Source organism: Saccostrea cucullata, unplaced genomic scaffold (genome assembly GCF_032062105.1).
Source record: "Saccostrea cucullata isolate Sc308-1 unplaced genomic scaffold, CSIRO_AGI_Scuc_v1 ctg699, whole genome shotgun sequence".
Taxonomy (NCBI): Eukaryota; Metazoa; Mollusca; class Bivalvia; order Ostreida; family Ostreidae; genus Saccostrea; species Saccostrea cuccullata.
The window spans coordinates 168,901-185,000 of NW_026929109.1; the positions used below are offsets into that span (position 1 = coordinate 168,901).

The 16,100-nt window shown below is 33.4% G+C and overlaps 1 protein-coding gene across 1 annotated transcript in view; it reads right to left on the reverse strand.

Moving 5' to 3' along the window:
* Positions 1 to 380: 380 nt before the first annotated feature.
* The window catches only part of LOC134279791 (caspase activity and apoptosis inhibitor 1-like), a 71,015-nt gene continuing 55,295 nt past the window's right edge, over positions 381 to 16,100 (reverse strand). The window contains exons 6-8 of the mRNA XM_062762209.1: positions 4,748 to 4,841; positions 4,351 to 4,453; positions 381 to 607 (exon numbers count right to left, since the gene is read on the reverse strand). Of these exons, the coding sequence (XP_062618193.1) occupies positions 461 to 607; positions 4,351 to 4,453; positions 4,748 to 4,841 (344 nt within the window). The 3' untranslated portion in view covers positions 381 to 460. The remainder of the gene's footprint in view (positions 608 to 4,350; positions 4,454 to 4,747; positions 4,842 to 16,100) is intronic.

Consider the following 16,100-nt stretch of genomic DNA (forward strand, 5'->3'; position numbering starts at 1 on the left):
CTGTGGTACAAATGGCATTGTAACATCCCCCCTGCACTTTTTACAAAGATTATTATAATAGTCTCTTCATCCAGTAATATTTACATTGATCATTAAAAAGAAACAAAATTATTGAGATCTAACGATTTTTTAATTGTTTCTCTGATACAAAAATAAAAATCTTTCATATAACACAATAAAAAATATTGAAACAGAAAATGTCACAACTTTCATCTTGTCTTGCACTTGTAAATATTCAGCTGTTACACTCAATTCAGTGCAAACAAAATATTCATATAAAAATACAAAAACACAGATGTAATTTGGCATGTGATGAAAACTCTTTTTTTAATACATGTATTTTGAAACTCTTGGATGATTTCTGTAGTATACAGATTGTTACAGATTGTCTTGAATGAGACTGTGTGAGAGTTATTGCCCATTACTCAGCCTTTCGTCAGTAAGAGTTACTGCTCTTGGCTCAGTCCTTGTCGGTCTGTTTGTCTCTTTGTTCCTGGGCGAGCAGCATGGCTTTGATGGCTCTAGCTCTCATCTCTAGTTCTAGAAGTTCCATCTGGTTCACTGATAACTCCCCACTCTCCTCCTCCCCCTCCTCTCTGTCACTCCCCTGTAATTAATTAATAACACTAATTAATCTCCGAAAAGATTAAAACATATACATGTATCTAAATTTGATTTCATAAAAAAAAGAAAATTTGAAGTACACATTTGTTCTAATAAAAAATAATGATATGAAATAGGTTCTGAAAAAAAAACTCAAAAAAAAAACTAAGTGACCTTTCATTACACATAGAGTGTTATCCACACATATAGTATACCAAGGTCATAAAGAATGGAATGGTTTTTCATACTGGCATCATAAAACATCTGCTATTACAATTATTAATATTTTAAGGCAGTAAAAATATCTACTAATATACTGAAAGGTTACAGGCACTGGGTATCTGGGGGCCAATTTTGAGCCAATCAATACGTAAGTAACAAATATCTGTTTGTCATGAAAGAATACATCAGACAGTTGTAGAATGGCCATTATGTTTCATTTGATATTAAAAAATCTCAATCTGTCAAAGAAACACCATAAATATATCATTTGAGAAAAAAAACGCAGACGGACATTCATCTCATATGTTTACTTGAGAAATAGTTCGATTTCGATCCCGAAAGAGGAAAAAGATAATTGAAAACAATTTTCTAGTGCCAATTCCATCAAAATTATTTCATTTATGTGGTCAGCCAAAGCAACTTAAAATGTTGGAGTATGGCATATTGATTTTTTTAATCTTTTCAGTTGGTTGGAAAGACTTTATAGTATTGATCAGACCAGACAAAACTTGGCAATGTATACCGTTTTTCAACTTAGGTCCCTAGCTTTATATGGCAGTAAGATGAAAATTCCGACATTTTCCAATCTCCCATCATCCCCTAAAATATTCAAAAGATCTTGTTGATAAAGAATGACAATGCCCTGGATTTGTGGAGGCATTAGAGAAAATAATTGATGACATTTTCAAAGAGGGACTGAAGTGCTTGGAAAACAAACAGTGTGCATCTGTATCTTTTCTTAAATCAACAAAGATTTTCAAATTGAGTAGAAAATCAATAGAAAACTGCCCCAGCGCAAAGTTAATAAGCAAAGTCTGAAAACAATCCATCACTCTGAGAGATGTTTTCATTACAGTTTTTTAAAATCAGACCATATGCACCATATGCTCTCCGCTGAAATATTGTACATGGTCAGTAATGGCTTCTCCTTCAAACAGTCCAATTCTAATGGTTCTACCCGATTTTATCTGAAAATTACACTCAGCAAAATTCTTGCCTAATAAGGCGATGAAATCGTCCCGGCAGATGATCTGTTGTGAACTGTCTAATGCTTTTTATATTAAGTAAACAGAAAATGCCATATTTTGTCCTATCTTGTCCGTAAGTATTGACTGTTTTGGAAATTGTCTCAGACAATTCTAGCGATTATGAGGATTGTCCCGATTTTGATAAAATATTGTCCATTACTGCTTAAGCTCTCAAAATGGCTGATATCGTATACCATAGGTTACACAAACCAAATTTGTCTGTACCGAGACAGGCCAAATCGAAATCAATCCAACTATAATTGCAATTTTCATCAAAAGATTAGAATAAAAAATTGTCTAAAAGGAATTTCGACCTTCAATTAAAGCCTAATATTGGCTCTCAGTCAAGTTTTCTAACCGTATTAAAGATGTCTGACGGGTTCTGAGATTAATTTGCCAGACACTCTTAAATACAGATCTGTCAATTAAGCCATGTTTGTTTCACTTCTCCTCATTTCATTTTCTTGCGATTTCTTTTACAGTATTCCTTAATATAGTCATAAATTATGATATCATGTTTATAACCATAGTCCCTGGCTTGACAATCGAAGCAAAAAAAGCTTAATTAGGGGCAACGCGATTTAATTTATTGTTACTCTTAAATATGACAAGATAATTTCATGAAATAGAATATAAAAGCAGACACATTTTTCATTTTTTTCAAGAGGAAGTCTTTGACTGCAAAGTTTAATATACACTTCCATTTGCTGAAAGTACATGTACACTCAAAGGAAAACATATGTTATTACTAGATCAAATTCTAAGAAATGGTTTTAAATGATATCATTGTCCAAACAAAAACTGATGAGTGGGCAGGCTATATAACATTTATATTAAAATTACAGTCCTTAGAGACAGGGTTAAAAATACTGTGTGCGATCTCTTTTACAGAAAACGCCCATTTAGTGAAATGGTTACAATATGATCACAAATGGATCTCCATAAAATTCACAAAGCAAACTTAAGAGTTTGAATCTGAAGTTGTTCCATATACTGTGCTACAACCTTAAGCCAACACAATTCCTCTGCACCTGGACTTTTAAGATTACATATATGAGCATAGCTTGAACTTTTTGTTTTGAAATTTTTCCTATTACAATACTTTTACCCACTCCGATGTAACCGTCAAACTTAATTATCAATAACTTCAATTTGATCTAAAACACAATTATACAATACTTGGGAATTCATTTTTTTATCAATTATTTTTTCTATATCATTTAAATATAATTTTTTTTTTAACTTCTAACAGTTCTAAATGTCACCAATAAATTTTTTTTTCTGTCCACCACATTGGGATGAAAATTTGCTAAGATAATATATGTACAAGAGAAAAACTTGAAACCAGCTATCTGCCTACCTGAAGAGATTAACTGAACTTGTTTTGAGAGACTATAAGTAACTTGTGTTTCTTTTTTCAACTTCCATGTATTCCTATAGAAGGGGAGATAACTGTGTGAGAAAAATTCCATTAACCCCACCCCCAACTAGATGTAGAGATTATACTCATATTGAAAAGAACAGGTCAAGAAACCTTCAACTCACTGCACAACATTGTGAAATAAAAAAAGTCTGGTATTATTCTTATCACATTAAGCACATGCATTAAAATTCTTCTGTGAGTATAATTAAACTACTTACATTTGAATACTAAAAATGGTTTTATTTCTGTCCGACCTTCTTTTCAAGAAAATAATTACAGAAAAGAAAAAGATAATTACCACGGCTGAGGACCAATCATAAAACAAATTTTATTACACATAGAGAAAATTGAACTTTTTTCCTGAGTCGCACTTCATGATAAAGGTCGACATTTTCCTTAAAATATTTCACAGCCTAACCAGACATAATGCATCTTCTTTAACCACTAAATCCCCATGTGGTTGACACAAATTGATTTAAGTTTTTTTTTGTCCTTGCGTTTTTTATTTTTATTCAGACTGGGAATCGCAAATCAAATTTAAAACACACAAATTGCCTTTAAAACTTTTTTACACAGTTTTCCCTCTGCATTTCTATCGCAGCTTAAGGATCTATTTCATCACATTTTCATCTCAATTAAAGATTTTTTCTCAAGATTTTCAGAGAGACATTTCTTGTCAACTCAAAGTCTTGTTTAAGAATAAGATGTCAATTTGCACTTTTGTAATGTCTATATTTGATCACAAAAATGTCATCTTTTCATGAGAGATAATGTTGATTGGGTTGCAAGCACTGTATTTGCTTAACTACCCCCCCCCCCCCTCTACGAATACCCGACGTTTGACTTATCCATCTGAATATTACTTCTTTCTACAGGTTAAGAATAAATGCATGCATTTTTCTGGTTCTTTTTCAGAATATGATGCTATCAGGTGCTGATGAAAAATGAAATTAGAAGTTGACATTGTACTAAGTGAACACAGAACCTTATATACTTTATCCCAAACTTCTCTACATCCAAAGCTTCTGGTCAAAGAACGTGTTCTACAAGACGCCTAGAAATTGACCGTCATACCTGCTCAGTAGGACTGCCTCCACTCTCTGACTTGACATCACTTTGTGTCTCCTCCTCGTCTGTTTGTCTGTCTGTAGCATCTGTGTTTCCAAAGTCCACCTCCCTAGGAATGTCATACAAAAATAAGCTGAGTATTTAAAGTCAACGAAGATTTGAATGATTAAATAGCAACTACACAGATAAAATATGAGCACAATTTATATGTATCATAATGAACATTTTCCTTGAAAATGTAAATGAAGCAACATAAATGTACATTGGCAGGTTTATCGGTACTTTAAAAACAGATTTTTGTGTATGCCAAAAGTAAAGATCCAGCTATTCAAATTTATGCCATGTTGAGCTGTTTAATTAATATCAACCCAAGCAGAAGGGAGGACCTACCCCCCTGACTTACCCCTCCTCTAGACCGGGGGTCCCTGGGGATGCCTGAGATGTGGCGTCAGCTGTATTTTCTTCTGTCCCTAGGGGTGTCTTCTCTGCTTCCTCATCTGTAATGATAAATATCATGACATGAAAAAAAATAATTAAAAATAAATAAAACTACGGAAAAATAATTTCTTTTTTTCCTTATTCTATTTTAAGTAGCCATGAGAGTACAACTTTTTGAACATTAAACCCTGACAAGCAAATTCAAAGAATTGTGGTCCGCCGCTTTTGGTGTCTTTGTGGGTGAGATGTTATTTTTTATGACATATTGTGTGTAATATGAACATCCTGTCATATGTCATTTATTTAGAAAGTAACATTGAAGTTGATTTTTTTTTTGAAGGATGAAAACCCTAATCCTGACCGTTAAAAAGTTATGGCCAAAGTAAAAAGTTTTTTAAAAGTAGGTCAACTCCAAGGTCAAGATCAAAGGATCAAATTTGTTGATATCCAATGAAAGATTTTCTTACAAGGATTACATATGTGAAGTATGAAAGCCCTAGCCCTTACTGTTCAAAAGTTATGGCCAAGGTTAAAGTTTTTTCATAAGTACGTAAATCTTTAAGGTCAAGGTCAAAAGGTCAAAGTTGTTGATATCCAATGAAAGGACTTGCCACATAGAATACATATGTGAAATATAAAAGTCCTAGTATCTTCCGTTCAAAAGTTGTGACCAAAGTTAAAGTTTTTTTTAAAAAGTAGTTAAAACTCCAATGTCAAGGTCAAAGGGTAAAAGTTGTTGGTATCCAATGAAAGGTCTTCTCAAAAGGATTACATATTTGAAGTACGAAAGCTCTAGCCCTCACCGTTCAAAAGTTATGGTCAAGGTTAAAGTTTTTTCATAAGTACGTAAATCTCCAAGTCAAGGCCAAAAGGTCAAGGTTGTTGGTATCCAATGAAATGTCTTGCCACAAGAAATACATATGTGAAATATAAAAGTCCTAGTATCCACTGTTAAAAAGTTGTGACCAAGGTTAAAGTTTTTTAAAAGTAGTTAAAACTCCAGGGTGAAGGTCAAAGGGTAAAAGTTATTGGTATCCAATGAAAGGTCTTCTCACAAGGATTACATAAGTGAAGTACGAAAGCATTAGTCCTCCCCGTTCAAAAATTATGGTCAAGGTTAAAGTTTTTTTATAAGTATGTAAATCTCTAAGGTCAAGGTCAAAAGGTCAAGGTAGTTGTTATCCACTGAAAGGTTTTGCCACAAACAATACATATGTGAAATATAAAAGTCCTAGTACCTATTATTCAAAAGTTATGGCCAAAGTAAAAGTTTGGAATTTTTGTGTAAAAGTGGGTCAAACTCCAAGGTCAAGGTCAAAAGGTCAAATTTGGTGGTACCCAAAGAAAGGTCTTGTCACAAGGAATACACATGTGAAATATGAAAGTCATAGCTCCACTAAATCAAAAATTATGGGCAAGGTTAAAGTTTTTGTGATGGACAGACTGACAGACGGACAGACTGACGGACAGACGAATGAGATTTAATGTCCCCTCGCTTTCGCGAAAGCGGGGGACAAAAAATTGTGTTTGAACTGTAGGAGAAAGAGTACTGAATTACTGTTCAAATGCAAAGCTTGCACATATTAGTATTTTCGGGATTTTGCAGGTAACAGATCCAGAGGTAGTTGGGCAACAGAATGCACCAGAGATGTTAAGGAAAAATCCATTTCTCCGGATCCAAGATAATTTGATATGCAAGAGCATGCAATAGGAAAGAACTATTATATCTGACATGAGACAAGCTTCGGACAAATAAGTTGATGAAACATGGATATAAACAGTCTTCTTTATGTTCAACAGTTTGCAAATTTTATGGCTGATATAATGATCTCAGAAAATACAATCAATCATTTAGCTGAATGTTGACTGACATTTTTCATACAATTTGTTGGTCTTTTTTCACCAAAGTGAGTGAGGTGACTTTCAAAAAAAGCAAAAAGGTGGTGACATGACTCAGATTTATTCAAAATATTTCCAAAAGAAAAATATCCTTCTTCAGTTAGAAGTAAAAAGTTCATTGCTGTCAAACAGTTGGGTGTTGCAAGTCAATTAAAAGTTTTTTTTTCCCCCTGAGTGGAAAATCCTATTTTGGAAATTATCTTTACCGAGATGTTTACATGATAAAAATTTGTAATAATGCTGCTTCTCAAAGTCCACATTCTATTACATTTATCTAGCTACTTCTGATGAATTACACACATGGTTGACAAAGTTGGTTTAAAAAATGATTAAATTTCTCTCTTAGTGTTGACAACCTGTTGATTAAATCTTTGGACTGTGACAAAAATGAGTATAATGACACAAAACAATTGTTTACCTCCACATGTATTTTAATCTTAAGTGAAAAAATTCTCTCTTTCATTTCATCAAATCAAAATGAAACAAATTGATGAAATTTGTAAATGTAATTCAATGTGAACATTTAGGTGTTAAAAGATAATCTGATCAAAATTAATGCAAATGAAAGTACATAGACAAACATTTATTAAAAGAAAAATCAATCTATAACAATGACTTTAGAGAAAAAAACACAATGGTATGCATCCAAAAGATATATTCCTACAGCAACCCTCCCTAACAAATTCTCAAGTTAAACTCATTTTCTGCAAATTTTAATAGAATTTTCTAAGAAAGTTGATTACATTACGAAAGGGAAATTCGATTTGTGAAGAAGCACCTAAAATAGCTATGATAGGTCAGCTTGCGGTCATTCATTTTATAAGTGGAGTAAACTGTAATGAAATTAAATGAAAAAATATTTCAAGCAGAAAATTCAACTAACTACAAGTTATCAAGATGGGCAAACACAAAATTACATCCATTATAAGGATTTAGGTTTCACATAATTGGAAAAATCTATTTAAGGGAGAGAACAAAAATTAGTTCACTCATTTTACTTCATTTTATATTACATAGATGAATATAACTACATGCTATATAAATACATATTATCATTGTTATTTCAATTTTTTTTTCAAAAGCAATCTCTACAAATGATATTTGCCCAAAGAATATGTCATTTGTATGTGGGAAGTTAATGATTGTTTAAATTCAAAGCCAACAGTTTTGGGGGCGTGTTTTTTTGTTTTTAATGTCGTTGACTATTCTAAAGAGTACTAATGACCAGTTGATTTCCATGTCCGCATTCAACGTCATCATAAGATCACACTTTTTCCATTCTTTCCATTACAGCCCTTTGTGTCTCTTTGAAAGTACAAAGAATTGATTATTGGATATGGAAACGACTTCTTAAACATACCGCAACTTTGACAAATCTTCTTAAATCACACATAAAAAAAAAAATTGCCAGAAGAAAAGACTCAAATCATCAAATTAATATTGATAAAAGACAATCTCCTTATGCAATTAAACAACTTAATCTTATAGAGATCAGGGGGATTTTTTCCAATAATGAAAATTTTTAATTAATGCCTAAATGACATTATACCGAATTTTCTTGCCCTAGATTAGTCTGAGTGTATTAACTGTGACACCTCTAACAGGAGGTCGTAATCAGCTGATTATAACATATCCTAGTTGACATTCTAAGAAACCAGAGTTGGCTTGCATGCTCTTCTTGTCTAGAGGGAATAATGCAAATGGCTTTTTAAATGAGGATTTCAATATGTCAAGTTTGACAAATAGAAAACTGATACTGCCCAACACAAATTCAAATATTATTTTAATCATTCTCCCAAACTTGACAAATTTGAACATTACAGAAACTCCTAAAGTCAATCTATCAATTTATTTCAAAAAACTGCAAATAAAATTGTAACATTTTTTGCTGTGCGCCTACTTCCACACCTCCAGTTCTTCAGACAAAACTCATAAAGCCTGATTTAATTTGGACAGACAGGAAATTCTTCATCTGAAGACTGTGCAATCAACTAACCAAACATGATTTTATTTCTTTTATATTTAACTTCTTTCATGACTAAACAAAAGAATTTTCAATAGGTTCTTCTGACCCAAAGATAATCCAAGTCTATTGGTTTCAACAGTGAATAATAGATAAGGCCTGCATCAGAAACATTTTCTATCAAGAATGTAATTTGATTTCAATGAACTTTATCAAAGGTGGCGGCATCAAGAAACAAATTCTGTCTAAGACAAGATTGAGAATCTATACACAAAAAATATACTTACAGATATATAAGAAAGGGACAATGTGCATAATGTATAATTTGAACACTGCACAGCTCAGCCAGCATTTCACTTAAAAACTTCTTTTTTTTTCCAAGACGATTTATATTAGTGTAATAATTAAAATTAAAATTTTATCATTATGCTCAGATATGTTTCTTTTCTTTTTCTCATTTAAACTATATAATGCAATTAAAGGATTTCAAGTTTATAATTAAATATCATGCAAGCACAATGTTTTGCCCCCCCCCCTCCCCCTCCAAAAAAAAGGAAAGGAAAAATGACAATCTCAAATTGCAAAAATGAAACAAAAATTTAAATTTAAAAGACATTCATCTACAAGTATATATTTTTGAGCTTCACTCATCTTGGTACATAATGAAAAACCCCAAGAGGATACTAACAGCTATACATCTAACAGACAGACAGGCAAGGTGAAACAGTGGTAATGTAATTGTTACAAAAAATTATCTCACTGATAAAAAACAATAAAATAAAAAAAGCATGTCGATTTTTTACAAAAACATCTGCGGCTGCAACCTGCACTTTTAATTCTATTGATTTGAAACAGGAGTGGTTACAGAGACTATTATTTCATTTTAGTGATTCTAAACTAAAAATAAACAAATTAATTACAAAAGAGAATGCCCTTGTCTGTCAACAGGATTCCCTTTTTTTCTTCTGATAATGAAGACTTTATCATACGTATTAATACCATGTTTGAACCCCGCTCTCAATATTTGAATGATGATTCTATTCTCTTCTCCTGTTACAAAGCATTATCAGTTAAACTTTGTCCGTCTCATTGTAAAAACCCTTTAGCCTTCAAAATTGGCTTTTGACATGAAAATCAATAATTTCTTTATTCACTGCCTGTGCTTATCAATCAGAGCAAACTTTAAATCTCCTTCAAAATTATAGATCTGCGGGACTTAAAAATATAAAATCGATGTCTGATGAATCCGGCCTTTTATAGAGTTTGCCTGATCAAATGGGGCTTTTATAATGAACAATGGTTTAATGATACAATTTTATAATGTACTATAATTATTTCCGTACTTTAGCATTGGACGCACAGAAATTAAAATCAAATCGACTTCATTAGACAAAAGTTGGCGTTGATCATATTTAGATTGATTTTGACTTAATGAATACAAATAAATATTCTTTGGAAAAAGTCAATATGTTAAAGCTATTCAGCTTCATTATAAATACAATACTCAAACAATTGAATTAAAGATAGGAATTTAATGAAAGGAATTTACATACACGACCAGCAACAGTTATCAATCAACATGCAAGAATAATTATCAAATAGCAATTTAAAATCATTTTAAGCAATCACTGCAAAAATTGAAAAAAAATCTACATAAAGAATCAATAACGAAGCATAGAGGGAGCTACCATTATTTCTGCTTTAAGTTCCGTACATTAAAATTTACTGCTTGAACACTTGAATGATAAAAGAAATGAATACAGTGTATTTAGCTGCAACAAGAAAATCTGCTTAAAAATTCCAGTTTAATTAGTGCTCATTGGGGAGGTGGCCACTCAGGCATAATCAGTAATCCACGGCCAACTTCAAAAAAATAGCTGATGTGAATAAACTGATCTTTTACATTATTAACTAATTCCAAATTAAAAAGTTACATCATTGATTTAAACAAAATTTTCAGAGCAAATTCAATAAAATTTAATCTTTCGGGAAAAAATTATACTCTTGCTTCCGGAAATTATGAGAACGAGTTTACATGTATTTCCACACATTTTCTGCGGCAACAATGCGCGATTGTTCTGGCTATTTTCTCTGACCTGCTTGGTGGCCGCTAGATGACTTCTGCCAAGGCACAACATTTAATTAACTTAATTTTCATTTCATCTTTACCTTTCTGTGTGGACAGAAAAATTCATTTAAAGTAAATAATGGAAAAATCAGTTTGCGTGTTGTTCAAATTCTAATCCCTAGTGGCAAGTTTCATTATTAGATGATATAATCAATGCACTAGGCAGGTGTGACAGGGGGTTTGTTTATTAAAAGACTGAAATTTAAGACAAAATTTGATTAACAATCAGGTTTTCCAATCTATTGTTCTGGATAAATTACGTAAATTGCCATGGGGTCACATTTTCAAAAAATAAATAAATAAGATGTCTACCAACCAAATATTTGTGTTTTTCAAATTATCAAAGATAAACTTTTTTACAAAGTTAATTTTAAAATAATACATATGTATAATAATCTTTGATCTTAAAAAACGATTTTTATTCATTCATACACTCAAACCAATAAATATTGACAAATCAATCTAGATATACATGTTAGTTTAGAGATTTGTTTTTAAATAAAAAAGATAAATTATTGAAATTCAAATTGATTAGAAACCTTTTGTATACAGCCAGTGACTCCCCCCTCCTTCTCAATTTTCCCAGTTGCTTGACAATGTTAAAGAGAAATACTGAAGCATCAAAGTAATAATAAATTTACAAGACATGAAAAACATAGGTAATCAGAGATTACAGAGCTCACCTCAACGAATGTTGTCTTTAAGTAAGGCAAAGTCACACAATTAACCAACAAAAAGTGTACATTCCAAAAATGAAAATATTTAAGCAATTTTGATCTGATACTTTGAAATAGACCTACATAAACAATTTAAACTAGTTCTTCTTCATGAAAATGTAATCAAAATCCAGCATCTGAAGCAAATTTGAGAATTTTCATCTCTTGATGAAAACTTTAACCTGTTCACTCAACCGCAAAATGTAGGTCAGATTCAGCATCCGAAGCAAGCCCAGTAGTGTGCATCCTTAGATGTATCATCCATGCAAGTTTGGTCAACATAGGGCTTATAGTTACTTGGAAATGAAACCTGCACCAAAAACTTTAACCTGTTCACTCAACCGCAAAATGTAGGTCACATTCAGCATCCGAAGCAAGCCCGGTAGTATGCATCCTTAGATGTATCATCCATGCAAATTTGGTCAACATAGGTCTCATAGTTACTTGGAAATGAAACCTACACCAAAAACTTTAACCTGTTCACTCAACCGCAAAATGTAGGTCAGATTCAGCATCCGAAGCAAGCCCGGTAGTATGTATCCTTAGATGTATCATCCATGCAAGTTTGGTCAACATAGGGCTTATAGTTACTTGGAAATGAAACCTGCACCAAAAACTTTAACCTGTTCACTCAACCGCAAAATGTAGGTCAGATTCAGCATCCGAAGCAAGCCCGGTAGTATGCATCCTTAGATGTATCATCCATGCAAGTTTGGTCAACGTAGGGCTTATAGTTACTTGGAAATGAAACCTGCACCAAAAACTTTAACCTGTTCACTCAACCGGAAAATGTAGGTCAGAAGCATCCGAAGCAAGCCCGGTAGTATGCATCCTTAGATGTATCATCCATGCAAGTTTGGTCAAAATAGGGCTAATAGTTACTTGGAAATGAGACCTGCACCAAAAACTTAAACCTGTTCACTCAACCGGAAAATGTAGGTCAGATTCAGCATCAGAAGCAAGCCCAGTAGTATGCATCCTTAGATGTATCATCCATGCAAGTTTGGTCAACGTAGGGCTTATAGTTACTTGGAAATGAAACCTGCACCAAAAACTTTAACCTGTTCACTCAACCGCAAAATGTAGGTCAGATTCAGCATCCGAAGCAAGTCTGGTCGTATGCATCCTAAGATGTACCATCCATGTAAGTTTGGTCAACATAGGGATTATAGTTACTTGGAAATGAAACCTACACCAAAAACTGCACCAAAAATGTTAACCTGCTCCAAAAACATTAACCTGGTCATTCCTTTGCTGAAATTGCAGCATCTGAAACTTTGACTGGTACAATGAAACACACTAGAACCATCTTCCATGCATGTCTAATCAATATAGGACATAGAAGTACTTAAAAAGAAAACTGCTCCAAAAAACTTAACCTTAACCTGGGACGCCGACACCGACGCCGAGGGTATTACATAAGCTCCCCCAACTTCGTTGAGGTGAGCTAAAAATCATCGAAAAATGTAAATTAAATAAAAAAAAATCAATGAAAAAAAGCATCGAAAAATGTGAATTAAATAAAAAAAAAAAAAACTTTTCTGAACCCCTTACTATTATGGTGGTTCAGTCACTAGAGAGTGCGCACTATCGGAGGGAAGGTCGTGTGTTCAAATCATGATCGAAACCTACCTAACATGGTAAAAATTAAGTGGCAACTGTTCCCTCACCGAGTGCTCAGCACTTTCAAGTGAAAGTTGCAGGTCCATCAAATGAGACCTTTAAAAACCAAGGCCTCATGTCAGTCAGCAGGCATTGGAACATTAAAAAAGCCTCACTGCTCAATCAGGTCCTGAGTGTTGAGAAAGGTCTAAATTTGAAGCCCTTCAACGGTATATGTGACTTCTCTTTATGAGTGAAAATTACTCAAATGGGACTTAAAGCAACAAAAAGTCAATCCCCCCCCCACCCCCCCTTCCTCTTATCAGCATTTCAATTGCCTTGGAGCACATACATTTGCAAGAATAAAAAAAAAATTGAATTCTAGTAAAATGATAAAACTTTCACAATGTACTTCAATAGAAAGTTGCTATTGATTATAATGGGAACCTTTGTGTAACCTTTAAGTTAACAGGTCCTCCATCTAATTTCAACAGCTAACGGTTTTCTCACATTGTCATTAAGACCCGATCATCATCTTCAATGGGACAATAGCTGTAAATTTACAAAGTGACCAAATCTGCAGCATCACCGGGTAATTTGGATTGTAAATGACTTTGTATAATTGGATTCTCCATTATGAAATTTGTCCAATTTTATTGCTACATATTCAATGAAATGAACACCTGCCAAAAGAGTGCTAATAATTCTTCAATAAGTATTGATGAAACTGCAAATGACTGCTTCCTATCAGCATTTTAATTTTCTGTCACCCATTGTCATAACCATTTTGACATAAGCAAAAGACAGTTGCCATGGTATTGCCTTTTTATCACTTTTTCTGCTATACCACACTCCTATTAGAGGGATTGGGAAAATTGAAGTAAACAAACATGAAAAACACACCAAATTAGCCCTAAATTTAATGACAGTACACCAAATGTGATAATACGAGAATAATACCTGTCAACTAATAAGATAACAAGCATGTCTCATTTTTTATCCTCCCTGTCAATTACAGTTTTTTTTTTATAGAGTCACAGAACACATGCTCGATATCCTATTTTCTTCCAGTTTTTCAAATTCAATTTCAAAATCTCCAGATAGGCCTATAATTGTGTCCTCTTTTTCCATCGAAATAAAATTTGATATCACTTTTCCTTTATGGACCGTTCCTTCAACATTATTATGGCTATTTTAGAATTAATCAAAAGCTCGTTTCAGGCATCCTGGCTTTTGATATGTTAGAACCATATTTTATTCCATTATTATTTTAATATGAAATATTGGAATCTGAAGACAATATGTCTGGGATATTAAAAGTTGAAAGTATCCCATTTGTAGCATGCTTTGCATTTTATAGGCTAAACAAAGACAGCTAGATTCTGACAAGAGGCCCATGGGCCACATCGCTCACCTGAGCACTAAGGCTAAGAAAAAGTAGAAAATGTTTTTTTTTATTGTAAAGTTTAAATCCAAAAGTAGTCCCATGACCAATCATGGATTTGCTATTTTTTAGAAAATGATTTTTAAAGAATTTTCCTATACACTGTATATATCTTTGAAAATTTTGGTCGGCCATTTTGGCCCCTGCCCTACCCCTGGGGGTCATGATTTGAACAAATTCGAATCTACAATACTTGAGCATGCTTCCATATAAATATGATGAATTATGGCTTTGTCATTCTTGAGAAGATGTTTAAAGAATTTTCCTATAAATTGCTATGTAAAAGTTTGGTCGGCCATTTTGCCCCCCCCTTTCAAACGGGGGTCATGATTTGAAACAAGAGGCCCCTGGGCCTTATAGGTCACCTGAGCATTATTCAACAACTTCCCAGTGACTGAATTTGATCCATGTTTTAAGCCAGATGCTATAGCATTTACAATCTGGTCATCATAACTATACACTTAGCAGTTCCTTAGTTTGGATACTTTATACCCATAGACAGAGTAGGGGAATAAAAAAAATGCATTTCAACTAATCAGTAATATTCAGCAATAATCAGTAGTGCCGCTACCACACATGAACCCTTGACTCTTAGGCCTAGATCCACACATTGCACTATTTTTGGAAAGGCATACTTGCTTTTCAAAAATATTTGATTAATACCAAGGAGCACATTTCAAACAATTCATTCATTTTCAGTACATAACAACAGCCCCCCCCCCCCCCCCCCCCCCACTATGGTACAACTGACCCTGGGGCCTTGAAATTTACAATTCTTGAAGATTAGGGATTGCTCATAACTATATAGGTAATTCATCTGCTTAAAACCTAGGCGCAAAGAAGAAAATATTCAAAGATTTAATGTTTTTTCACTATACATGTATAATCAGAATCAATACAGCCCTGCCCTAACACCAGAATCCCTGACCCTGGAGCAATAAAATTCACAATTTTGGCAGAGGCACTCTTGTTCATCATAACTATGTACTTAGTTAGTTTATTTAATACCCAGGAGTAAAGAAGAAGATTTTCAAAGAATTCATGTATTTCCTCTATATAATCAATAGAGCCCCACCCTGACACCAGAACCCCTGACCCTGGGGCCATAAAATTCACAATTTTGGTAGTGGCACTCTTTCTCATCATAACTATGTACTTAGTTAGTTTATATAAAACCTAGGAGCAGAGAAGAAGATTTTCAAAGAATTCATGTATTTTCACTACATAATCAATAGAGCCCTGCCCTAAAACCAGAACCCCTGACCCTGGGGCCATAAAATTCACAATTTTGGTAGAGGCACTCTTGCTCATCATAACTATGTACTTAGTTAGTTTATTTAATACCCAGGAGCAGAGAAGAAGATTTTCAAAGAAATAATGCATTTTCACTATATACTTATTTAGCCCCGCCCTAGTACAAGAACCCCTGACCCCAGGGCCATGAATTTCACAATTTTGGTAAAGGACTCAATGCTGATTACAATCATGCAAACAGTTTGACTGCTTGATGTCCAGGAGTAAAGAAGAAGATTTTTGAAGATTGCATTATTTTTAGTGGTTTTGGCC